The sequence below is a fragment of the Psittacula echo genome, assembly GCF_963264785.1.
Source record: "Psittacula echo genome assembly, chromosome: 1".
NCBI classification, from domain to species: Eukaryota; Metazoa; Chordata; class Aves; order Psittaciformes; family Psittacidae; genus Psittacula; species Psittacula echo.
Genome location: NC_137735.1, coordinates 134,743,299 through 134,767,700, shown reverse-complemented (window position 1 = coordinate 134,767,700; position 24,402 = coordinate 134,743,299). Strand labels below are relative to the sequence as shown.

At 38.4% G+C, this 24,402-nt stretch overlaps 1 protein-coding gene across 2 annotated transcripts in view; it reads right to left on the bottom strand.

The window, feature by feature from the left end:
• Positions 1–24,402, bottom strand: part of MAGI2 (membrane associated guanylate kinase, WW and PDZ domain containing 2) — a gene marked incomplete at both ends in the record, with an annotated part of 757,046 nt that overhangs the window by 285,010 nt on the left and 447,634 nt on the right. For both annotated transcript variants that reach the window (XM_080629386.1, XM_080629387.1), the window contains one exon: positions 16,314–16,433. In XM_080629386.1, the coding sequence (XP_080485512.1) occupies positions 16,314–16,433 (120 nt within the window). The remainder of the gene's footprint in view (positions 1–16,313; positions 16,434–24,402) is intronic.

Sequence of the window (24,402 nt, the reverse complement as noted above, 5' to 3'; positions counted from 1 at the left end):
AGGAATCCATTCCTTCGTAAGAACCTAGTGAGAGAGGAGGCCTTCATGGCAGAAGCATGCAACCAAAAGCATACACTGTGTGCCAACAGGATGGCCAAGCTAAGAGCTTTAAACTCAGAATTACAGGCAAGGCAGAGATTCTTCAACAAGCAAGTGAGCAAGCTGTGAATGGGATAGGCAAGCTAAGAGCCAGGTGAGATAGGAACAGAAGGGTCATAGAAATCAACAAAACAATGCTGAAGTTGCATCACTTTAAGCATAGGTGTGCAAAGAAGTAACTGCCTGTGGAACAATCTTGAGAAAGCTCTTGAGGCTGCTCTGGTGAATAAGCATGCCTGGGTGCCTCTGAAATACTTTGATGCTAATGGATGCAGCAAGGGGAACCAACATGAGAAATCAGAAGTCTATATACAGTTATAGTCATGGATCTAACAAAAACATGATGAGATAACTCACACAGCTAGATTCCTGCAATGGTTGAATACAGGCTTTTTGGAAAAGACAGGCTGGGAATGGGAGGGGAGCATGCTGACCTTCTTGCAAGACTGCAGCTGGAATGCTTGGAGCTCTGCTGGGGGACACTGTGCGGTGCATTGGGTTATTCTTCCCCAGGTGCAAGGCTTTGCATTTTCTTTTGCTGATCTTGGTGAGTTTCCTCTCAGCTTAATTCTCCAATTTGTTTAGGTCCACCTGAATGGCAGCACAAACACCTGGTGTATCAGTCACTCCCAGCTGTGTATCATCTGCAAACTTGCTGAAGGTGTACTGAAGTTCCATTGTCTAGATCATTAATGAAGATGTTTGAGTAACAGTACTGGTCCCAGTATCAGCCCCTGGGATACACCACTAGGCACTGGCTGTTCACCCAGTTTTCAATTCACCATACTATTAGTTTATCTAACCCATATTGTGTTAGCTTGTCTATGAGGGTGCTGTTGGAAATAGCGTCAAAAGTCTTAGTAAAGCTCAGGTAGAGGAACATTCACTGCCCTCTCCTCATTCACAAAGCTAGTCACTAGATAATCTGAAGAGGCCCCTTCCAACCTAAATAAGTCTGTCAGTCTGTGATCTTGAGGATGGCTGTCTCATAGTCTGTGCCAGACAAGAAGAGTAGACAGACTGGCAATCTGTCTCTCAGATAGCAGATAGCCACTGTAATGTTGAAGTGGTTGGCACTGAGTAATATCAGGTTTACTGATATGAGTAAATGTGGAACCTGACCCCTACCTGTAAGGCTTCTTTTGCAATCCTAGGGAATTTTAGAGCTGACTTTGTCTAAATTTATGCTCATCAGGGCTATGGATGAAAATGGTAGCTCATCTCTGTATCTGTACCCAGTAGACTAAAATATTGACGCATTTCACTCTGTCCTCCGCTTGATCATCAGCCCTGGAATACAGTCCTGTTCTGCTAAGGGCCTCTTCTGGGATCTTAAACAGGTCTTTAGCCTTGTAAGAGTGTTCACCTTATCTACTTAACTCCTTCAGCAAGTGCCCTGTAATTTAGTGCACCCAAAGTTAAGAACCGAAACTCTCCATATAGAGAACAGAGAGAACTGAATGCCTCTAGGAGGTGATTAGGAGCATTAAGCTAAACACTTAACGTTACATTGTGTGAATAACCTCTCAATCACATGCTGTTTTTCCTAGTGAATTCCTGATTCATCCACACAGAGAAAACGTACAGAATGAGAAAGTTCAGTGAGAAAGACAGGTATTTAGTATTTATTATTATCTGAATGCTGTGTGTCTTCATAACACATATCATGCAAACTTTTGAAGCTGATGAAATAGAGGTGTTGTGGAGAATTTCTGCATTCCCTTATCAAATAACCCACAAAGGAAGTATTGAAAGTAGCTGGTTTCTTTTACCTTCTTTTGCCTTGATGACTTGATGTGGATAGCACTGCTGAAAGTAAATGCTATCTCACAAACCAGTGTATTACTGAACACCCTCAGAATGAGGAGTGGAAAGAATGAGATAAAGCAGCAAAGGAAAGTAATTATTCTGTAAATTGCAGTTCAGCTGCATGAAGACCACTACAAGAATATACTACTACACTTTGCCTAACCCTTTTTAACAAATAAAGATTATAGTGAGAAGCTGAAAAGTTACAGCAGTGCTGAAACCAGTGGTAACTGCCACCTGTAATTAAAACAAAACACATCCTCCCACCCCTCACCTCTGGTTTTATATACTTTAATATCATTCTGTAAGAATATAAGAATTCTAAGGGGAAAAACCTGTATAAAAAAAAAATACTGTTTAGGTAATACAGGTTTTTTCCTGCTTCTTGTCTATTCGGATTGCCACACTTCAAAACAAAAAGGCCTCTTGAGTTCATACTAGCTGTCACCGCTGTAAGTTACTACGTAAAAATTAGGCTCTTGTACAAGCCATGTGCCAGTAAGGTAAACGCTCCACACACACGGTCTGTATGCATGAGATGAGGAGCTGATGAAAAGTTCAGAAGCCATAATGATTTTCCTAAGACGTCATCCTTTAATCTTATGCCTGGAGCGCGTTTCTTTTTTCCCCAGCTTGACATCCACTGACAAAATCACTAATACCAAGAGTCAAGAATAGTTCAGGATGCAGTAAATTACTTGCAACTGATAAAACAAGAAAACCATACAGAATGTAGGTAGACACTGCTTAAAGTCCAGAAGGTCATGGATGCAGGCTCTGCTCCAGCTGATTCAACCTAAGACTCGAAGTAGAAGATAACACCAGCTTTTCACCTCACAGCGCCTAAAAAAATCTTTCCCCTTGCTTCTCTGAGCTTGCACTAAAAAGCAAAGCAAGTTACTGAGCTGTAGTCAGCTTAGCCTCCTCATGACACAAAGCACCTCCTGTTGACTGTGTTGCTGTTAGAGGTGTCTACCTTACCCTTAAGCATAATGCCAGAAAAGGCAACAGTCACATCCCTTCTATGCTTGGCAAAACAATATCTTTGCTTTACCCTAATCAGTTAAGTGCACTCTATTCATCTCTAGGTTTTTCTATTACCTAGAAGAACCCATCCTGACATTGACAGTAACCCCTCAGCGCAGTGGTTGCACTGAGGTAGTAAAGGCTGGGGGCTAATACTGCAAACGCACTGCCAGGTAAGGTTACGGAGGGAATTTGTTAAGTCGTGTTCTAGAGGAATTCCTTCATTTCCATCATTCTGATTTGCTTCCTTTCTCTTTCCAGCTAAATTTCGCCACTGCACATATAATCATGCACATCTTCATACCATCTGTCTCCTTTCATATTTTTTATAGCTGTATCAGTCAGAGTTTTAATTTTAATTTCATTGATAGAGAGATTTTTACCCTGCCTCAGACAAAGAAAGAGGTTTTCCAAAGATAATAACAATTTCAGTATCCTACAGGAGGTTTTATTTCTGTTTCTTTTAGCTGCAGAGTTTTTATGCTCAGCAGACTGGTATCCAAATACAGCTGGGAAAAAATACGACAATGAAACGTGTGCTGGGGATTACCATCACAACTACTTGCAACCAAAATCTCCACAGGGAGGCTACACAAAATTTTTCTCAAAGGACTCTCAATTATGAAGTTACAACAGCCAGCGGCTTTTGGTTAGGTCTAACTCATAAAGCAAACTTCTGTCTGACATATCCCAAGTGTCAGCTTGGTGACAAGGATACTGCTTCCCTTGGCACACTCTTTGTCTATCAGTAGCAATTGAGGAGCTCCTCAAAATGGTGGTGGTGCAGGATCTGTCCCACAGCCTGTATCCTCTCCTATAAGGTCTCTAACAGGCCTTGTACATACTGGGCAAGGGAGAAAGATATACTTGCCCCTATCACCTTGCCTTTGTACAAGTCTTTCAAAACCTTATAACAGAAAACTTCTAATGGGATGTTTTGTGACAGTAAGCAACCTGTGCAGCCTACTGGAATACAGAAAAGGTAAACTAGCTTGCTTTAGAAAAAACCTTTTGGGGTTATTATGAGCCAGACTGAAAATAAATCTCTTTAACGGAATGTATTAAAAATGCTGACAATAATATTGTTTCATATGAGAAACTGTGCTTTAAAGTTTTTTAGATGGGAATTAACTCTCTGAGTGAAGCTTTAAGCTGTGAAATTATTCAGTTTCTCCATTTTTATGTTGCTAAACTAATATACTTCTTGTTAAACTGGGCAAGGAGTCAGCTGTGAGCTACACTATTCCTAGATTTTCCAAGTGATGTGACCTTCTACCTCCTCCCTTAGAGTGAAAGGATGCTGCACTCTCAGTTGGAAGAGCCATTCAATCATCACTGTACAGTGTCTACCTTTTAAACATTCATTCTTGAATTCTTGTCTAATTTATCAGCACCCTTTTGTTCATCACAGAGCCCACCTCTTCTCCCTTCCTCACTAATTTTCTATACTGTAACTCCTCACACAACTGAGAATTTGCTTTCACCTTTCCTGTTATTGCTAGCACCAGCTCTTAAAAAATCTTTGCATCTCCCCATTGCTCCTGACATGCCCTCAGGAAGAACTATTTATATCCACACTACGATGCCAACTACCTCATGATTTCACAGGATCACCGAACAGCTGAAGTTGGAAGGGACCTCCAGAGGTTATCTCGTCCAACGTCTCTGCTCAAGGAGGGTCACCTGGAAGAGGTTGCCTAGAACTATGTCTGCACTGCTTCTGAGCATCTCCAAAGATGGAGACTCCACAACCTGTATTGACAACCTGTGCCAGTGCTTGGCCACTCATACAGTAAGAGTATTTGCTAATATTCAGATAGAACTCGTGTTTCTATTTGTGCTCACTGCCTCTTCAATACCTCTCTTTACCTCTTTCACACCTCTTTCATATCTCTAAGTGTTTCTATGTACAGCACGATAATAATCAAATTGCTGGCCGATGGAGACCCACTGCTTGACATTCAGCTGCTTTCCTTACTGACTGCTTCCATCTATTGTCCTTCATCTCATACTGCAATCATAAATTGCACAGGGAACTGGCTATTTTCTCTGCTTGTGCAGCACCTTGCTAGTGGTTTCTGGTCTATGCCTGAGGCTCTCTGACACCATGTAAATAAAATAGCAACAAGAAATTTGGTTCTTTCATTTAAAGCTCTTATAACCTCTATGCTTATTAGGGGAGAACATGCATACGCACAGAACAAAGGATGAACTGTACCATTCCTTTACAATCTACGTCATTGTCTGTGGAAGACCCGGCAAATGTGCCTATACATGGACAGAAAGAGCATTTTATTCCCTGTCAGCAATTTGAAAGTTTGTTATTTTTATCAGGAGTCCTGAATTCAGTGATAGAGAATGCAATGTAATTCGCAGGTAAACTAGGATCAAAGCAAAGTTTTTGTCTTCACCTTCTTCTAATCTTCAGCAGCCTTGGTCAAGTATCAAGCTGCCGTGGTCATGGCTAACTCACATCCTATTGCTTCCTGATGATAACTGAAGGAGCTTAGACTTAGACTTAATTGAGTCTGGAAATATTGATCTAAATCCTGAAAAGCCACTCAGTTTGCAAGATGCTGTGGCACCTCTCTCGCACTACTTTCGGTGTTGGTGCACTGATTACACTGCATTTTACTTGTCCTGGCATAGGTTTCTTCTGAATCAGTAGGGCCTTTTAAAGCTTATTCTGCATTCTTGGCTACTTGTTTTTCTGTATGCACTAACTATGTACTATGTAGATGTAGGTCATCAACAGAGCTATTATATTTCATTCTCTACCAGCATATCTGACCTTGATTTCTCATTGTATCTCCATTACTTTCCTGGAAATAAAAGGGGAGCCTTTCATTGGCCAAAAAAAAGCCATAGATCTATTTATTCCTTCACTTAACACAAGGTAAAACATAATTATTTTTGCAAATGGTGCAAACCCAATACATGGATTTCCCTACACTTGAAAGGTTTTGTGTGTTTGTTTTGGTATCTTTAGTTTGTTTTGTTTTTAATCAGAAACTGCCTGGCTTTGAAACACAAACACTTCTTTTAGTGCTTGGGCTTTGCTGGTCTTTTATCTTGTTTTAATTAGCTCACTTGGGAAGTAATGTAACTGTATTGCAGAAAAAGCTGTATCAGTAGTTGAATCCTTCTTTTCAACTAACCATACAAACCCAGGCCCTCTTCCCACACTTATACTGCGTTATTCCACACTTGGCACAACCTGCTTCTTTCAATGTCCTTCATTATTTTTAAGTCATCTTGACAGGAAGCAGCCCTATTTTGTGCCATCAGGCAGCAAGATGCACATTTTTGTTCACCTGTCTGGAGTCCACCACAGCAGCCATGATCAGGGTTGTATGTAGTCCTGCAAAGCCCTAGAATACCTTGCTATTGAACTAGAATAATCAAAGTGAGATTTCAAAAATCACAACTCCCCCAAGGCCATAAAAAAGAATTTTTTTTATGTCTTGCTGCAAAGCAGTTTCTGCTGAAAGAACAGGAATACAGAAACTACAATCCAATCCTTGCTAGTACAGGGAAGCCTTATCCTGGGCTTATGGAACATTGTGCAAGACTCTAAGGGTCAGTTTTTCTTCCAGGGAACTCCTCAGTATAGGTGTGTCAGGAAAGAAGAAGCACAGAGACAACTGAGGAGAAACAGAGAAATGTTTCCTGCATACACAGGGCAGATTTAGGAAGGACAAAGAACAGCTGGGGTTGAAACTGCTGGAGGACACCAAGGGCAACAAGAAGAGACATTTACAAGAAAGGAAACAAGCCATATCTACAGCCACAGCAGCAACAAAAGGAAGACTGGGCCTGCTGCCCAGTGTAGTAGGTGACCAAGTGATGGAGAGCATGCGGAAGGATAAACTCTGTGAAGGACTCAGTGTCTCCATTCATCCAGGCCTTTACTGGCAAAGACTGCTGCTCATTCCCAGGCCTTTCAGGTCTTTGTTTAGTAGCAAAGACTGGCAAAGTTGGTACTACCCAAAAAACCGATCAAATTAGGTGCTAATTAGGTCATCTGGACATACGCAAATCCATAGGGCTGGATAGGATGCATCTGAAGGTGCTGGGAAGCTGGCTTGATGTTATTTTGGGACCATTCTTTTACGTGCTTGAAAAGCTGTGGTGATTAAGGGAGCAAAGACTAGAGAAGGCAGCTGTTAGAGCTATCTCTGAAAACGCAAGAAGGATTTAAGGAACATACTCAGAAAAAAATTATCCTTTGATTCATATGAAGATACTAAGAGGAAGGCATTATGGAAGGTTCAATATACCTTGTCTTTAGAAAATAAAACTGCTTCATGTTTTTGGAAAATTCTGAGACATATGGAAGGACTTATAGCAATGGGGGTTTTCTCTGTGTGTTTTAGGAACCTCCCAAACACCTTTCAGATTTCATTTTATGGTATCTAGCAGTATACTTTTTTGCTACAGGAAGGTGATAATTTCTCATCTGAAGCAGAATAATGAGGAATATCCCAAATGCAAATGTGTAGTATCCAAGAGGATATAAAATTCAGAAGAACTTCATAAAAACATCATAACATGATAATTGCATTTAAACTGGATATAACAAACATTGCGTCTTCCCAGTAATGTATGAAAAAATGGAGATCTCTGTAACTGAACATTTCTCCAGAGCAGTGACACATCAGTATAATTTACAATTTGAGATGTTAAATTCTTTCACATCTTTCGTAATAACTACAGTTGAATGTGCCTTACCGGTGTGATAGCCAGATAGCTCAGGCTGTACAGAGCTTGACAGTGTTTTTCTAATATAATCTGCATTTAAACTAAATCAGCACAATATATACTGCAGTCGAACTTCAGTTAGAAATGTATCTGAAATGTGCACTTAAACTGATTGTGATCTGTTTTATGAAAAAACCAACCCACAGTCAAAACCTAATGTGTCACATAGACAGCATTAATAAATACTGTACTCAAATAGACAATACTATACTACAGCCTCTAATTAATCTCTTTACCAGTGCAGGAATATTTCTACTAATAACTACCTTTAAACTTCCTAAGAGATGAAACTTGGATCTCCACCTCTGGAGGTTATTCGAACATTTAAATCACATCAGTATGAGAAAATTTGTTCCCAATATTAAATCCAAATGTTCATCCTTTCCAGATTCATCATATTAGCCCTGGTTACTTGTTTGCCCAACTTTGAATTATCTTTATTCATCCACTGGGTTCACATATTTTAAATTCTCTGAGTTTCTTAATTGTTACTCAATAAAGCTCTATCTGATGAGCTCTCTAAATTTATTCCCTTCAGCTCTCCTGATAATCTGCATTACTTTTGTCTGGACACTGCAGTTCGTTAATACCTTTCTGGTAGCAACTGCACAGAATTGTAAAGAATAAGGCAAGTCTTGGGCTGAGCTGATACACAATCAACTTGGCTCCACAAAAATCACGAAGGCAAAGGTTGTTTCTTGACTCCCCTGCAGCTGAGATCCTCTTGATGTTGATCTAATTCTGACACAAAATAAAGTACATTGACAGTTGCTTCAATGAGCCTGTTGAACAGTTTCTGGAGCACACAGACCCATATAATATGTGCTCTGTGGCATCTGTCCTTCTCTGTATCTTGGGAAAACACATGAGCAAAGAAGAATGCTGTGTGCTTGTGGAACATGCATCCATTTGATTTCCTTAGGGAAAAGTACCAGCTTATGCAATTTCAAGTAACCCTCAGTGGGCAATAAGTTGCTGCTTATAGCCACAGAATCTCAATAGCATATGATCTGGTTGAATTGAATGTCCATGGAGTTCTGCTAAGCTACAGAGCACCAGCCAGCAGAATTATGGGTTCTGTCAAGCCATATGTGACAGTGGCTAGTCTATGACTTTGTACCTGACACAACTAGTTGGAAGAAGCACTTCCAATGTGGTCAGAAACACTGCTTTGGTGACCTAGCACTGTCTACTTTGGCAGCAGAGCAGTCTGACAGGCCAGGCAGGGAGTTCAGCCTGGCAGCTGACTGCAACACAGCTCAGTCAAGTGCATCCCAGTCACAGCCTGCTCCACATACACACAAATCAAGTCTATCCATGGCCATCCTTGGTACACCCATCCAGGCAGGGCATGAAGCAGAAAGATGTTCCTGGAGACAGAGACAATTGCAACAGCTCTTGGTTTTCTTTCAGTTAAACTCTGTTGGAAGCTGTGGAGAAGCCAGTGATCTCTGATTTCTCTGGAAGTGCACAGGATGAAGGAGCCATCACTGTCTGTTTAAAGGCAGAGTGATCCCACTTCTCATTTTACACATAAAACTATAGTCACATAAACTTTCATTTCCTGGATGTCACTTTTTCATACAACATTATGATGAACATATGGATGTCATCTTTTCTTACTGCTTGCATCCTTGCAGCAGGCCAAAACTGACCATATATTTAATACTTCTGAAAGAACAGTGTTTGCCTATTGATATGGACTGCAGCCTCAGGTATCTGAAGGCTTTCCCCAGCCAGCAGCTTGGTTGAAATGTCACCAGTCTGCTATAAAGGATAATGACCTGCTGCAGGACCCACACAGGAGATGGAACCCTCTAATCATAAGCCTTGCTGCAGAAAAAGGGAGAAGAGCCCAAGCTGCAGGAGTGAGAGGACCACATCAGGACTATGGTCTACTAGCCTCACCTGACAACCCTGGCAGCAGGAGGCTAGCAGCACCACTCATAAAACAGTGTTTTGATGTCATCAGTGTTCCTGTCTCTGGATGCTTACTAGGACAGAGGCCTGATTATTTAAGATAGAAGCAACCGTACAACAGGAATGGCAATTATTAAAATAATGAGTATTTAGACAACCTCCAATTCAGAGCAGAGAGGAAGGATACATTCTGCCACACTAATTCTACCTTTCAGAAAGTTTAAAAAGGCACAGTAGAAGTTATGAAAGTTGCCCTTTGTATTGCAATAATATAATTTTAAAAGAAGTTGTTTTCATATGAAAAGGAATATTTATTCAATTTTTATTTCTTTCTTATTACTTCTCTGAGAAAATGACAAAATACTTACATTAACTTCTTTTAAAAAATGTGAATGTGTTGTTTTATGCCTTAAAATGCATTAACAAATACAGACAGGATTCCTTATGCATGTTGACATATCCACGGGCATTATCTTCTTCAGCTTGTAAGCATTTACATTCTTTGCATTTCATATTTAACAATGAGATTCAACTCCTTCCTCTGCCCCAAGGGTGAGGGAGGAAACGCAAAAAAGCTCACAAAATCTGACTAATATAGATCAGGTACAAGAACTCAATCAGATCATGAAGTCACTGAACAGATAAGATTCTTTCCCCTATTTTCTGACCTAAATTATGATACACATTTATCTATTCTCTGAATATGTAAATGGTGAGAAGTGGACGTTATACTGATATGGGGTCTACCCTTTCAAGAGGCACTTTCAACAGGAATGTGATCTTTACTATAAAATATTTCATTTCATTCATCTATGCCCCTGAAAACACTTTCTACTGCTGAAAGACCTGGCTTTTGAATGACTACTTCTATTTTTATCTATATAGGTCTACTTTCATGATTCCTTTGTTTTCCATTTTAAATCAGAATATTTCATGAACTACTGTGTTTAGGTCTTAGATTTATTATCTTTATTTTGATTCATTTCCTTTGTATCCTTCTGCTGAGCGCTCAGGATGTTCTGCTCACAAGGGAACGCTGCATATAGTAAGTGGGTGGAATTTTGAATTCTTCACAATTTTTTCACATGGAAGAATGGAATCAAAACTACTGGAATCAAATACCACCTCTTTATAAAACCATTGTCACCACAATGCAGTAATTGAAGACCCCATTGCCTACGTGGAGTAGTCCTTAACTCTTATTTTTAATTTACAGATAGTAAAATGAAATGCTAATTGAAAATGCATTAGTTGACCAGAAGGTTTAGATAATTTAGAAGATTTTATGCTAAATTTGGCTTGCAAGATGGAATGAAAGCCTGTGTAAAACTTATTGTCATCTTACATATGAGGGCTCTTCAGGAGAATGGAATCAGAGCACCTCCCAGTTTTGCTTACATGTCAGTGTGTGGGAAGAGCCAGTGGCAAGACTTCAGCTTCAAGACACATTCATTGCCCCATGGGAGCTCATAATAATGGTAACTCAACTGAAAACATGTAAGCTGGCCCCTTAAAAATGTTCTAAACCAACTGTAATAATCATGTAATAACACTAAGGTTTTACTGATGGGATGTATTCAATCTTTTTTTTTCCCCTAAGACTTAATAAATTACAGGGTTCTCCAATATTAAGGATATTCCAGCTAACATTTAGCCAAAAAACTTTATCAGTAAAAAAATATATGGGTGAAATTCCATTTCCATTTAAGCAATCTGGAATTTTACCACAGACCTTAGTGGAGCCAAGGGAAGTCGATGATCACAGAAGTGGTTAAATAGCTTCAGTGAACTTTGAATTTCAACCCATGAATGAATTTGAGGTAATTCCAACAATCAAAGAAATGATTAAAAGTGGATGTTGGACAAAACTAATGGCACAATAACTAAAATTGTTTTTAACGGGATAAATTAAGGACTACTCTTGTATTAATAGTAAATAGATGTCTCATAAAACAACTCTTATGGAGCTCTTCTGAGGCAAACAAAAATTGATAGAAAAAAAGAGAGTTCAAGTGAGAACGTGATTCATACAAGTACTGCTTGAATTAACTTATTTTCATAAATTTACCACATCTTTAATAGTTACGAAAAACTTTTTTTATGTCCGCATTTCTCATATAATCCCACACCGCTAAAATCTCTCTTGCTTTTGTGTATTTGAAATGCATTTATGTCTTTATCGATTATCAACAAACACGCTTCTTTTTCTTACAGTATTTATACACTCACCAATTCTTGTTATTTCTGGCACTGCTACTGCATATGATACTTTTATAGATAGAACATATGTTCTACCCATAGCATGCATTACTCTTACACTTTTACATTATTAATTCCTTATAATGATGTCTTAGCATAACCTTGAATCATGTGCCTTGCTATTTCTGGGGTTTGGAAAAAAAATACTGAAGCTGTTACAATTCTGTTTATGTGCACTGGCATTCTTAACTAATATACATTTCAGATACATTTTCAGTGGACTGACATGCTGCACTAAGAAATTTTGCTGATCTAATAAAGAGATCCTTATTAAGATCTAATTATTATTATTCTTCTTCTAATAAGGAGCACTCTTTGAAGTCAGTAATCTAGGAAGACTCCGTACAAGTTTTGACAAGTTTGTGAGATGACAATATACTGAGTTAACCGTCCTATTGGACAAGTTGTAAAAACCAGCACACGAATAGACACACAGCTTGTCTGTTCATTACAGCTTTGTTATTCTGCGTTTCATAGACTTGTACATATTGTGCCAACTCAAAAACCATCCATGAAACTGGAAAAGGAATGTGGATTACTTTGCTGGGGCATGTCCTCCTGTGCTACATGAGCCTGCATAACAGAGGCATGTGGCTTTCACTCTGCACAGGAACACTTCCTCCTCTGGTACAGAACTATGCTTATTTTATGCTACCCCAGAATCTGTGTTAGAAACAAGTTTTATCTCCAATGAAGTTATCATCCTGGGCCAAATCAGAATTCCTTTAATCAGTAGAGTGACTTGGAATTCTGCTAAAAAGAAACAAAGTGAAACCTTCAGTATTTGCCTGCAATATTATACAAAGAAATCCAAATAAGTGAGTTTGGTGCTCTTCAGGCAAACACCTCCTGCCCCAATAGTAGTGTGTTGGTGGAATTAATTGAAATTTTATTACAAATTGAGAACTCAGTGACAATCTCACTGAAGTTGATTTGATTTGGACTGTTAATCTGAGCAAGTGGAAATGAGCCTTGTATTCATCTTTCTCTCATTATGCATTGAATGGTATCACCTAGATTGCCATGAAACTTTACTATGGGTAAGCTGCAAAATGTGCTGCAACTGTTTATGCACCACTATGTACATTTAAAATAATTCATATCTCTGAAGGTGGCTTGGTCTTTCCACCAGTTGCCCAAAAAGGCATAAAAAGAAAAGGCCAACATAGCAATGGATTTGGCCCTACTGACACAAAATAGTTTCATATTTGTAAAACTGGTAAAAAAAGGAGACTTGTAGAGTTTTCATCATGAACATACTGTTGCTTTTCTACAGCACTTTGGAGTACTACAGTCATTCACAGTTGTCACAAAAGTGGTAGACAAAGAAAGACCTATTCAAAGGCCAAGTAGTAAGGAGGTCACAGAGCACCCTATTTTTAATTCTGAAGCTTTTATAGCTTAAAAAGCCTATTTTAAAACTCAAAATCCAATGTGTGCTTCAAAAAAAAAGAGAAGAAAAAAAAAAAGAAAAAGAAGAAGAACCATAGAACAATACTTTTCTAAGAATACATACTAGTTTCACTTTAAGATTATACCCTGTTCAGGCTGAAATCCCAACTATTATTTGCTTGCACAAGAACAAAGATATTTCTGATTGTTTTCACCAGTTTTCTTATTACTATGAAAAAATATCCCCTCTTCCAACAATACTGAGTGCTATAGTGCACAATAAAAAGGGTCAGTGCCAGGTAAGCCTCCATTTGGCTTCCTTCTCTGGTTTACCTAGGTGTTTCTGATTCTCTTCGGAATTCATACACTAGAAGGTAAATTGACTGAATCAACCCTTCTAGTCAAGAAGTGGTGAAAACCAACACACATACACAGAGTCTGTACTTTTATTTCAACTAAATGAGAAATCCCTTCTTTAAAAAAAAATTCTGGTAGAGACAAACTGGTACGTAGTGGTTGTGTTCAGACAATCAGCTTAGACCGAACTCAGCTAAACTCTAGAAACTTAACTAAATACAGAATGGTTCTTTCAAGAAATAATAAAAATATACACAATAATATAAATATAAATAATATAAATAATGATAAAAATGTAAATAATAAAGAAATATATAGAAATCTGCAAACCAATCTATTAACAATAAGAATCATTAAAAAGAAGACTGATTTTTTTCAAAGTCCTGGTAATCAGTGTTGATAAGGAAAGAAAAGTCATCTCCCAGAACATTCATAAGTTACTTAATCTATGGAAAGGTTCACAAATCATCTTCTCTTAGTGGGGGGAATTGAAAATTGGTTTAATTGTCACCAGTAAACTTAATCACTGCAGACTTAATGTGCTGAGGAAAACCTGTGATTGAATGATTAACAAAATCCTTCCCTGAGGAAGGTACTACAGTCATGAGGAATTCATCAGGAAATGGGAGCTGTAACTTGTAAGGTCATGTCCAAAAGTTTCTGTCGGCATCTCTAAATAATTTTTCTAATGTGACACCTATCATTTACCATAATACACAGACAGATAATGTGTTATCTCTTGTCTGTCAGAATGCACATCTGGTGATTGGAATACATGTGAATCAAAGACAGGATTTACGCAGAAATTGGTCCTTCGAGTTTATTGTGTTCCGCTTTTAGTTTCTGACTTCTTGGCTTCAATGAACTTGTCATCTGTGATCAGCGAATGATGTGACACACATTGCATAGTCACAACTCCGGACTTCCCCTCAGCTAGGTCCTCAAACTGGTTTAAGGAGTTATGCAGACTTCTCAGACAATATTTCACCTTGCTGTCCACTCAGCTCTGGAAGCTGGTATTAAAAGACACCTCTCAGTATCCCTCGAGGGACAGAAGAGCACTGTGAATTAATTTAACCTAGCAGTTCAATCTCTATAAACTTGCTACAAACTAATACATGGTCAAGCAATGACAGACTTGTGCTACACTTAAGCTCCTTTAAGGTTAGTTTCAAACCCCTAAGGTAACAAAAAGATACTTCAAGAAAGGCTTATTTAATGAATCTCTGACAAAGGTAAAATTGTGGTATTGTTCTTGTATTAATGTTTAGGTAACTTCTACTGTTAGGTGCCAGACAGTGGGGAAAAAATTAAAAAAGCAAATCATAGAATCATAGAATCATAGAATAGTTAGGGTTGGAAAGGACCTTGAGATCATCTAGTTCCAACCCCCCTGCCATGGGCAGGGACACCTCACACTAAACCAATGCCACCCATTTTGGCTTCCTCTGAGAGAAGCGGCCCTACCTAAAACTGTGCGTCCCAAGTGAGCAGAGGGGAGGAAAGAAATGATCATATATTTTCCTTTATTTGACCTTCTTTAATGGAAATCTTTGTTGCAAGTTCTATATTGATATAACTCTTAATGCAAATTTATTTACTTTCCAATGGGTACTGCATGCTGATTAGGTGAGAAAGAATTACCTTCTTTCCTGCTATTTATAACACAGCTAATGATTTTCTTTGGGATGAATAGCTTCTTATTTATCTTCAGATGCTTTATGTGACAGGACAAAGTCAGAGCAAAAAGGTCTTTATTGCTTCTTTTGCTACAAGGTAAAAATATGGGGCTGCTTCCTGTAAATGGTTCTACTCACCCAGGTATTCTCATACGTATGGGTCATATTTTTCATATAAAGGGGGTTTCCTGTCATTTTGAAGTTTACAGTAAAAAGGCCTATCCATTACTCAGTTATCTTCAATACTAGTGTATTTCTAAGAAGCATCTGGTTTAAAATAGCATAGCATTATTCTGGCTTTATTAACATGCCCTGATATGTAACTGCCCTTCCACTTGCAGTAGTTTCACTTCCAGAATAGCTGTGTTTTGGAAAAGGCTTAAAATCAGATGAATCATCCATTCTCCTGGGAAGCACTGTTCTGCAATAAGCTGCTGGCTCTTTGCCCCTATACAGACATTTTCTAATACAGTCATTAGGACAGTTCCTATCCCTCTGTCATATTACAAAATTAATGAGTTCTTTTCAATAACTTTACAAAGCCCATAAGACATGGCATAGCAAATCTTTCCTGTTTTACTTAAATAGTGAGGATTCAATCTCTAATATAGATCAGTGTTTGCAGGATCACACATGCAAAGGAAAAGTGTCAGCCTTACAACTTATTTCTGTTGTAGAGTTTGTTTGTCCTATGTTAGAAAAGCGGCTGTTTGCTGAAAATCTGTGGAAATCTCAAGTATTTGGCAAAAAGAACTAATGTTTATTTCCCATAAGTGCAATGTATTATCCTGTTTCTCTTAACCAGTGTAAAATACTAAAATTACAATGAACCCATCTGCATTTAGCTTTTACATAAGAAAATATTTTCATATTTGCCATATGGTTCTTCAAAAATTTCTGGTAACAGCAGCAGTGACACATTTGCAATGGGATGTCCAAGTGCAATTCCATCATATTAGAAAAAAGCATCATGGGAACATGAGACAGACTTAGCAGTAAAAGTGTGCTTACCTTCATATGTCCCACTTTCTAAGAGAGCACCACTTTTCTCCAGTTCCATAAAATCTTCAACAGTGATGAAAATATAGTCCACACCAGGGACTTCCCCCTCCTTATGTGGCCTTGTGGTGCCTATTAATAAGACAAAAGACACACTGTCAAGCACATGACCTAAATGTAGAAGGATGTTCTTGAAAGTTTTGGAAAATTTACGAAGTAAACCATTTCTAAAGCACATTATATACAGCACATTGTCCACGTGAGGATGTCTTTCAAAACCATATAGGTACATTTGTTGAAGCTGATAGAGGTATATAAGATGCATGTTTAAGATCACTCCGGATTTATTTTTTTTTTGATCCATATTATTTATTCTCACTAATGAAACTGTATGATATTAGTATTCTTTTTACATTACTAGAAAGACACCAGGCAGTCACAGGTAAATCTTTGCTGGGTATTTTTCATGGCCTCAAACAAATCTTGTCTACAATTAATCTGCTTCATGATCTTTTAAACATTTTTTAGTACACAAAATAATAAATCTGGAAGTAAACCTATAATGGTTATATTCACATTGATCGTTTCAGTGCCACAGGTGGACTTGATAAATGGTGAGGCTTAAGGGACTGAGCTATTTAAATCACCTGGTTACGACACTGTCAAACTGCAAAGGTGCTTACATTTAGCTACTGCTTCTATTGTCATCTCTGGATGACAAACTCCATAAATGCCAACAGACAATATTTCATGCATGCTGAGAAGTGACTTAGCTAGTAAAAGTTGAACTGTTAGCAGGGAATCATCTGAATTTGACCTAATTTCTGAATGGTCCGGTTTATTGTGCTCAGGCTATCCCTACTTTGACTGAAATCACTAAATAAATCTCAAAACTCCATTTGGAAATGGGAGATTTTTATGTCCTCCTCACTCTCATGAGTGTTTGAAACATCTGAACAAATCAATCCTTTATCAATATTGTAGTGACCACATCAGATTTGCAGGATTTGGTTTCAAGACTGTTGACACTGGGAAGTAGTTATAAACCAGATCTTCCACTTCCAGGACAAAAGTTTAGCATTATTATGTTGTGCAAAAGACACTGTCTCTTCCTCAATTATTAAGCCACCACCTAAAACACTGTATTGTGACTCTCATATTATGTAGTACTGATTCAGACATCTCTTCAGGTCAGCTGACATAAAATTTATTTCACCTACTTTTTGATGTCTATTTTGCAGACATCTGCATTTAAGCCTCTTGAATAATTTTGTGTAAACTCACTGTGAGATTAAGAAAATGAAGCACAATTGTCTACGTTTGTGCCATGTATATAAACTATTACAGTCAATGGAGATCTCATCAATGGTGGAAGCAAGAGAGCTATTCAGCTGCCTGACTGCTAAGAGCTCAGTTCAGTTGGCCATACACAGGTCTTCATGGGATGCCTCAAATATTCATGTGAAGCCAGCAGATGTGAAAGGACACTCTTTGCATTGTCCCAAATGCACAATATTATACTTTGCATTGCCCAAAATGCAGTTGTCAACCTCATACAGAATCCCACTTCCATAGCTACATCTAATGGTGACTTCCGTGAAATGAAAAGACCACATTAGAAGTGCAATGTTCTCTAAGTGACAATGACAGGACTCCCATGCTCTCAGTGATTCCTACTGGCCACCTTTGCCAAAGCACTGGATGGCCTTCAGAGTTGTCCAAATTCCTTGTTGTCAGTGGAGAGATAAGGACATAATGGTGCCTTAGTTAGGCTTTCTGGACTGCTTGTCATAGACAACTTTCTGTCCTCTTAGACTGAATGAGCCTGAGAAGCTATTTCAGTTGCTAACATCAAGAATACGTTTTGATAAATCTGTAAGATGCTTTCCCTAATTTGTCTGATTCTAATTCCCTTTTCATGTCAACATTTAAAACTAAAATTCATCTTATTTGGCTGTTTATTTCTGGGAATTTCGTATTTGCAGAAATGTGTTTGTTAGGATTAGTACTATTGTGTTATGGTATGGTATATGGTATTTAACCACACCAGGGATGGTGCGGTTAAAGCACTCAGACACTTGGACTGTTCATAAATATGTTGAATTTAACCCCCGTGGAATATCTGAGCCCCGGGGATGCAGCAGCATCCTCAGAGATCTCAAGCCCTTTGTGAAAACTCTATACAGAAGCACAGGGATTCTGGCAAACCCCTGAGCTCCTGGGAGCTCTGCTCCCTGAGCTCCTGGGATGCACATGCATCAGATGTTTGATCTGCATGCTCTCTCCTGAGGAATTTTTCACTCCCAAATTCACTGGCAGGAACTGTATCTTCCTCATAAAACACTTTGGCAAATCAAGGCTATGTTATTCCTGGACATGGAAGAGGTAAGAAGCTGGCATATTAGACAAGTACCTCTAGCTTAGTATTTCTTCAATAATTTTTTCTGTTGTCAAACTAGAATCCCAGAAGTTTAACAGTCAGAAGAAAAAGACAACCAAAGAACCCCCCCAAAAAACAAACCCAAGTGATATGAAATGTGGAGGTAAGCACTGCTTTGAGTGGAAAGTTGGACCAGAGGACCTGCTGAGCTCCCTCTCAATCTGTATTTTCAATGATTCTATGAGACTAAGTTTTAATGCACTGGAGTTTTGTTTAAAGCACATGGATATTCAGCAATTGTATTTAGCAGGGATGATTGCAAAGTCTCACAGGAGGACCAACAAAAGACTCTGTTATCCCTGTGTTTCTCTACTTTGGTCAAAGTCTTTGGTCAACTTGCCTAGAAAAGTGTAATGACTAAATTTTAGATTCTGAATCTCTCAAATTGGAAGCTAAAGACCTGGTCATTCTGCCCTTATGTGACTTAGTCAAGTTATTTTGGATATGGTACATATATGATAATGTTTGCATATGCCCTGCACTGTGAATTGAATATTCAGTCTAATTTGCTTCCCCCATTTAAAGTGAAATGCATGGTCCAGTTATAGGCTAATTCTGTATCCTTAATACACAGTTTAGCCTTCTGTATCTTCTCCAGTTGAATTGCTCATCACCTATCCCCATGTGTAAGGTAGCCATGAGATGCCCTGTATTTAGAGCTGCAGATGTAATCATTCTCTTAACACTCCAAGATTTCACATAGCCCCTATTTTGCTTCAAGATAAAACAACTGGATTTTTGTGGCAAAGCCAAAAGACCAGAATGCCACTTTAGAATTGCCAGTGTGCTACTGTACACAGTAGCTTCTTAAGTCAGTCTCCCTGAATCTCAGTTTCCCACTGTTTTGCCCAGGTGACTAAATAGCTACTGGTAATTCTACAATATGTTTTCTTTTCTCCATTTCTCTTGCACCTATCTTTCACTAGGTATTCCAGCATGGAGACGAGGAATCCTTTCTCCTGAAGACTGAATTAAAATGTATAAACTACACAAATTAATATTTTTAAGGAAAAGCAGGTTTTCTAGAATATTTCTTGCCAGTTCTACCTGTACCTGCTATGTCTGTCCTACAATGCCAGGAGACAATACTATCACTCAGGTCGTAAATGTAAGATTCCACCCTCTTTTTTTATAATCCTTAGGGAACTCCGCTCAAGAGCTTGTATTGTATACTGAGGGTTATACTTCTATAAGATGTTAACTACTCACTTCCTTCAAAAAACAGAGAAAAGAGCAAACCATGATCACTAGAGTTGCATGTGTTCAGCGTGACTCTTACCCCAGGTACAGCAGTTTCCATCCCTACCAGAACTTTATTGCTCTTGATAAAATCTTACTGAGTCCCATTTCCCTCCTGCATCTGTTCTCATTTCCTCAGCCTGGAGGACCTGAGATCTTGCAAATGGTTAAAGCAATTCCCCGGCTAATGGAAAAATCAATAGTTATTGCCTCTTTTACTCCTTCACCCTGGAGGAGCTGACTTGCTGCTATTAATATTTCTGCTGTCCTTTATACCTTTCTGTAAGCACCACAGTGTTAGCAATGTGCAGGTTTACAGACTTGGAGGCAGTTACTGGAGCATCTTTAACACTCATCAAGGTCTGAACATTGAGGTCTATATACAGGAAACTTACAGACCATAGGCAATTTTTCTTTTTCCTTGCTTTTAAACTAATGTAGAGTTACTGTTCTTAATAGATTTTGTCTTTAACTATATTCATATAGTACAGCTATGGTGACTCAAGGCTTAAAACAAAGGATTAATCCTAAGCCGCATATTTTTTCAGAAACACACCTCTTGTTACACAGCATAGAGGCTTAATAGGAACACTTGCTACTGCTTATAATATTTAGCCTTTCGTTAATGTAAAGTGAAAATAGGAACCCAGTTATCATTTTGTTACCATGGTAACGTATGAAAAAATAATCTTTGAATTCCATAATGAAAGAACATGATACTTTCAGATCTTGCAGGATCAAAACCAGCAAGGGATATCTGCACTATAAATATTTATGACAAATGCAATCTATTGTTGCTGTTGAACAGAAGACACAAAAGGAGCAGCTTTCAAGTAACCATGGCCAGTCTATACAAGCAAGTGCTGTCACACAACGTGTAGGTACCTTAGAAATTGCAGGAAATTGGTCTACAAAATCCAGGCTGATACTGACCTTGGATTTCATGAGCACTGCTTGCATTGTACAGTTTAGAGATATTTAAGTTATGTGGCAGACCTTTTTTTTTAAAAGACCCTTTGCCTTGCAGCTTGTTTCTTGTGTTCTACAGGGAAAACATGGTGATTCACCATACTTCAGGCTTTCCATGATCAATGTTCTGTTGTATGATGGTGTCATGGTTCTGGAGAGGAATTAGGAGCTGTTTACATAAATGGCCTTTGAAAGAGCATTTTTCTTTTAACTGAGTATAAGGCACCTGAGGGTATAAACAGATAGGAGAACAACTGAGAATTTAAAGACTCTTTTTTAATCTCAGCATTCAAGTGCATAATTATAACGTATTAGTGCTTATTTGGGAACAAGGTGCTCAGTTTGACTTTGAAAATGTTTCTACTTAGAAGCACTGAGCATTCAGTCTCTGTCCAGCTCTGCTGCTTTAAAAAGCAGGAAAAGTGCTCTCTGATTCTTTCTTTTATTGAAATATTTCTTTATTGAAACTCTTTCCATCTCATTACACATGACAGAAAAAGAGGCAATTTATTTATGTGTCAACACAGGAATATGAATAAAAATCACACAGTATCACAGTATGTTAGAGATTGGAAGGGACCTCAAAAGATCATCTAGTCCAATCCCCCTGCCAGAGCAGGAACACCTAGATAAGATTACACAGGAATGTGTCCAGGCGGGTTTTGAATGTCTCCAGAGAAGGAGACTCCACAACCCTCAGAATTATGACAGGAAAGGTCTTCTGTGCTCAGTATCATAGACAAATTTTCAAGAACGCTTCATCTTTGCATAGTCAATAATCTGTATTTTACAGTCTTTGTACAAGAGCATTACAGGGATAATATTGCATAAATAGTGTTCCTATACAGTCTGTATGATGGTCAGGACAGAAGTAAAGTCTGAGTCCCTGCATGGTTCAGCATTTGCTCACAAACTCTGTGCATAGGTTTAAATTCTCCGAGCTTATAGGCATATTATAAATATTTATTACATCTTTTATTGGCAAGTTAAGGGCAAACAGTGCACAATTCCTCCCTATCCAAACTCCTTCACAGCTATTTAGCTGATTTGCATGTGGATTCACAGATTGGTTCCTATTGCAGAAGGTAAATACAAAAGCAAAGGTGTGTCTTTCCCACAAGGATTTACAGCGCAAATGAAAGGCACAGTAATAACGCAGCCCTTTTTGCATAATAATCTACTCCTAGATCTGTTTTCCAAATGTATGGAAGCACTTAGGGTCTTATTGTTCTTATTTGTTCTGAATATAACAAAACATAAGGAGAATAAAAAACTTTGATATATAAGCCCTTTTATTAGATATTCTACTGAAAATGTGCTCTGCAGTTCTGCTCCGTACAACAGCTTGTTGTGGAAAGCTGTATGCCAGGCTGTCGTACACTACAATAGCTGGAGGGATCCCTCCTGCAGAAACAGACTGCTAATCTTTAATAAACTTCAGCTGAGCCCTTGGTATGACCTTGTACACACTCTGCCTTAGAAAAATGCAGCAATGTTTAATTAGTTCTTTCGTTTGTTTGCCAGATTACTCTGGGACACTATTACTGCAAGGAACTGAAATGTATGGGAAATTATACCTGTCTTGTCAAATTACTGACTGCATTAAGCTGAGAAACACCACGTTTGTCTTGATCTACTGAATTCACAGCTGAAGAGAATAATAAACATAATTTTCAAGTAAAGTAATTTTAGATGTACTACAAAGCAGGAAGCTTCAAGTGTTTATGATAATTCTCATAACGACAACATAAAACACAATGGCATAAGCCCCTTCTTGCCAAGGGTCATAGAATCATAGAATAGTTAGGGTTGCAAAGGACCTTAAGATCATCTAGTTCCAAACCCCCTGCCATGGTTCATCAAGATTTCCCCTTCATGAAGGGCAAAAGTTTTTTCCTCTAAGTGTACAACACTAGCAATTTATCTGGTGCATCCTGATAAAAAACAATTGCAGAAGCAAAATAATGACTTCCAGATTCCTGAAAATATTTCCAGGGGATTAGTTTCTAACTGCATTGATAAACAGGTTGCTGGCAAATGTGATCCTGAAGAAGATCTCAAAGTTAATCAATTCAAGCACCACTAGCAAAGGTGCTAATTGCTCTATTGTGGGGGAAAGCCGGGAATTTAGCAGTTGCTGAGTTGTGAGACTGCAGCACTATTCTCTGTACACAGAGAGAAAAATCAGACACTATTTGAAAGAAACTGTGTGTTTTTACTATCTCCATGATTTTCTGATCAAGTTGTAGTAGAAAGGGAAAAAGCACTTAGGTGTACTTCATGACTGAACTAATTAATTTCTGGGTGCTTAATTCATGTGAATTAAAAGGAAGTTTTCCAATCCCTATGCATCATCAGTATTCACCGATATTAGCAGAAATACTGGATTAACTACATAGCTCAACCCAGTGTCCACTGAAATTAGGTGGAGAATTAGGGTCATACAAAAAGAGACCCTTAGGGGAAAAAAAAATCAAAACCCAAAAACCAAACCCCTGGCCTGTATTATAAGTTTCTACTTTGGGATTAATGACATTTTGTTTTTCCTGAGGAAGTAAATATAAGATTTTGAAAAGCAGTCTTAAGGAACTGTGTACTAGGTTGTAGTGCTCATATTCTGTAACACCACATAGAGCTTAGGACAATATATTTTATAGTGTAAGACAGAGGCAGTGACTTCCTGCATTTGAGATCTACAATGCACACAGTAACGGACAAGCGTGTCCGTTATGGAAAGAATATGCATTCGGTTGGTGGTTCTTTAGATTTTCACTTTTTCTAAACTTACACTCCAGATGCATACGTCCTTTCAAATGCATTCAGTATTTCAGTAGCTTCTGATTAAACACAGCCTGGGTTTTCTATTGGCTCTTTTGGTTTTGTGCAATGAGGCAGGTACTTACAATGTGCATAAAACCAGCCCATAGATAAATTATGCATTTTAAAAATTAAGTCATATTGGAGCAAAGTAAAATTGGGAGATGGGAATAGTTCTAGGTGAGGACTCCAGTGAGAAGGTTATGTATTTATTTGTTTATTTGGTTAATTAGGAGAGGACCACTGGAACCAGCAAGACACGCAGAGAAGAAATGCAGCACAAGAGCTCTAGGCTGAGACAGATACTTGAAGACTTTTCTTTAAAATAAACTGTGACATATCCAGAGCTACCCATTGCACCATGTGAGGATTTGATCATTGTGCTTTCATGCTGTCATCTTGTGACAGGCACTGATATACTGGGTGTTCCCTCTGCAAAGGTACATAGCTCATTGCCTGGTAATCACAGCATGAATTGGGTCACTTTTCTGCTGTTTGGTGAATTCCTTACTAAGTCTGAAAAGTACTTTCTTTTAAGAACAACTCTGACCCAGAATTAAGTCCAGCTTAATATGAGTTTCATTGGCAGCATATGAGCAAATAAAACAGCTTTTTTTTTCATTGTCCTTGCCAAGA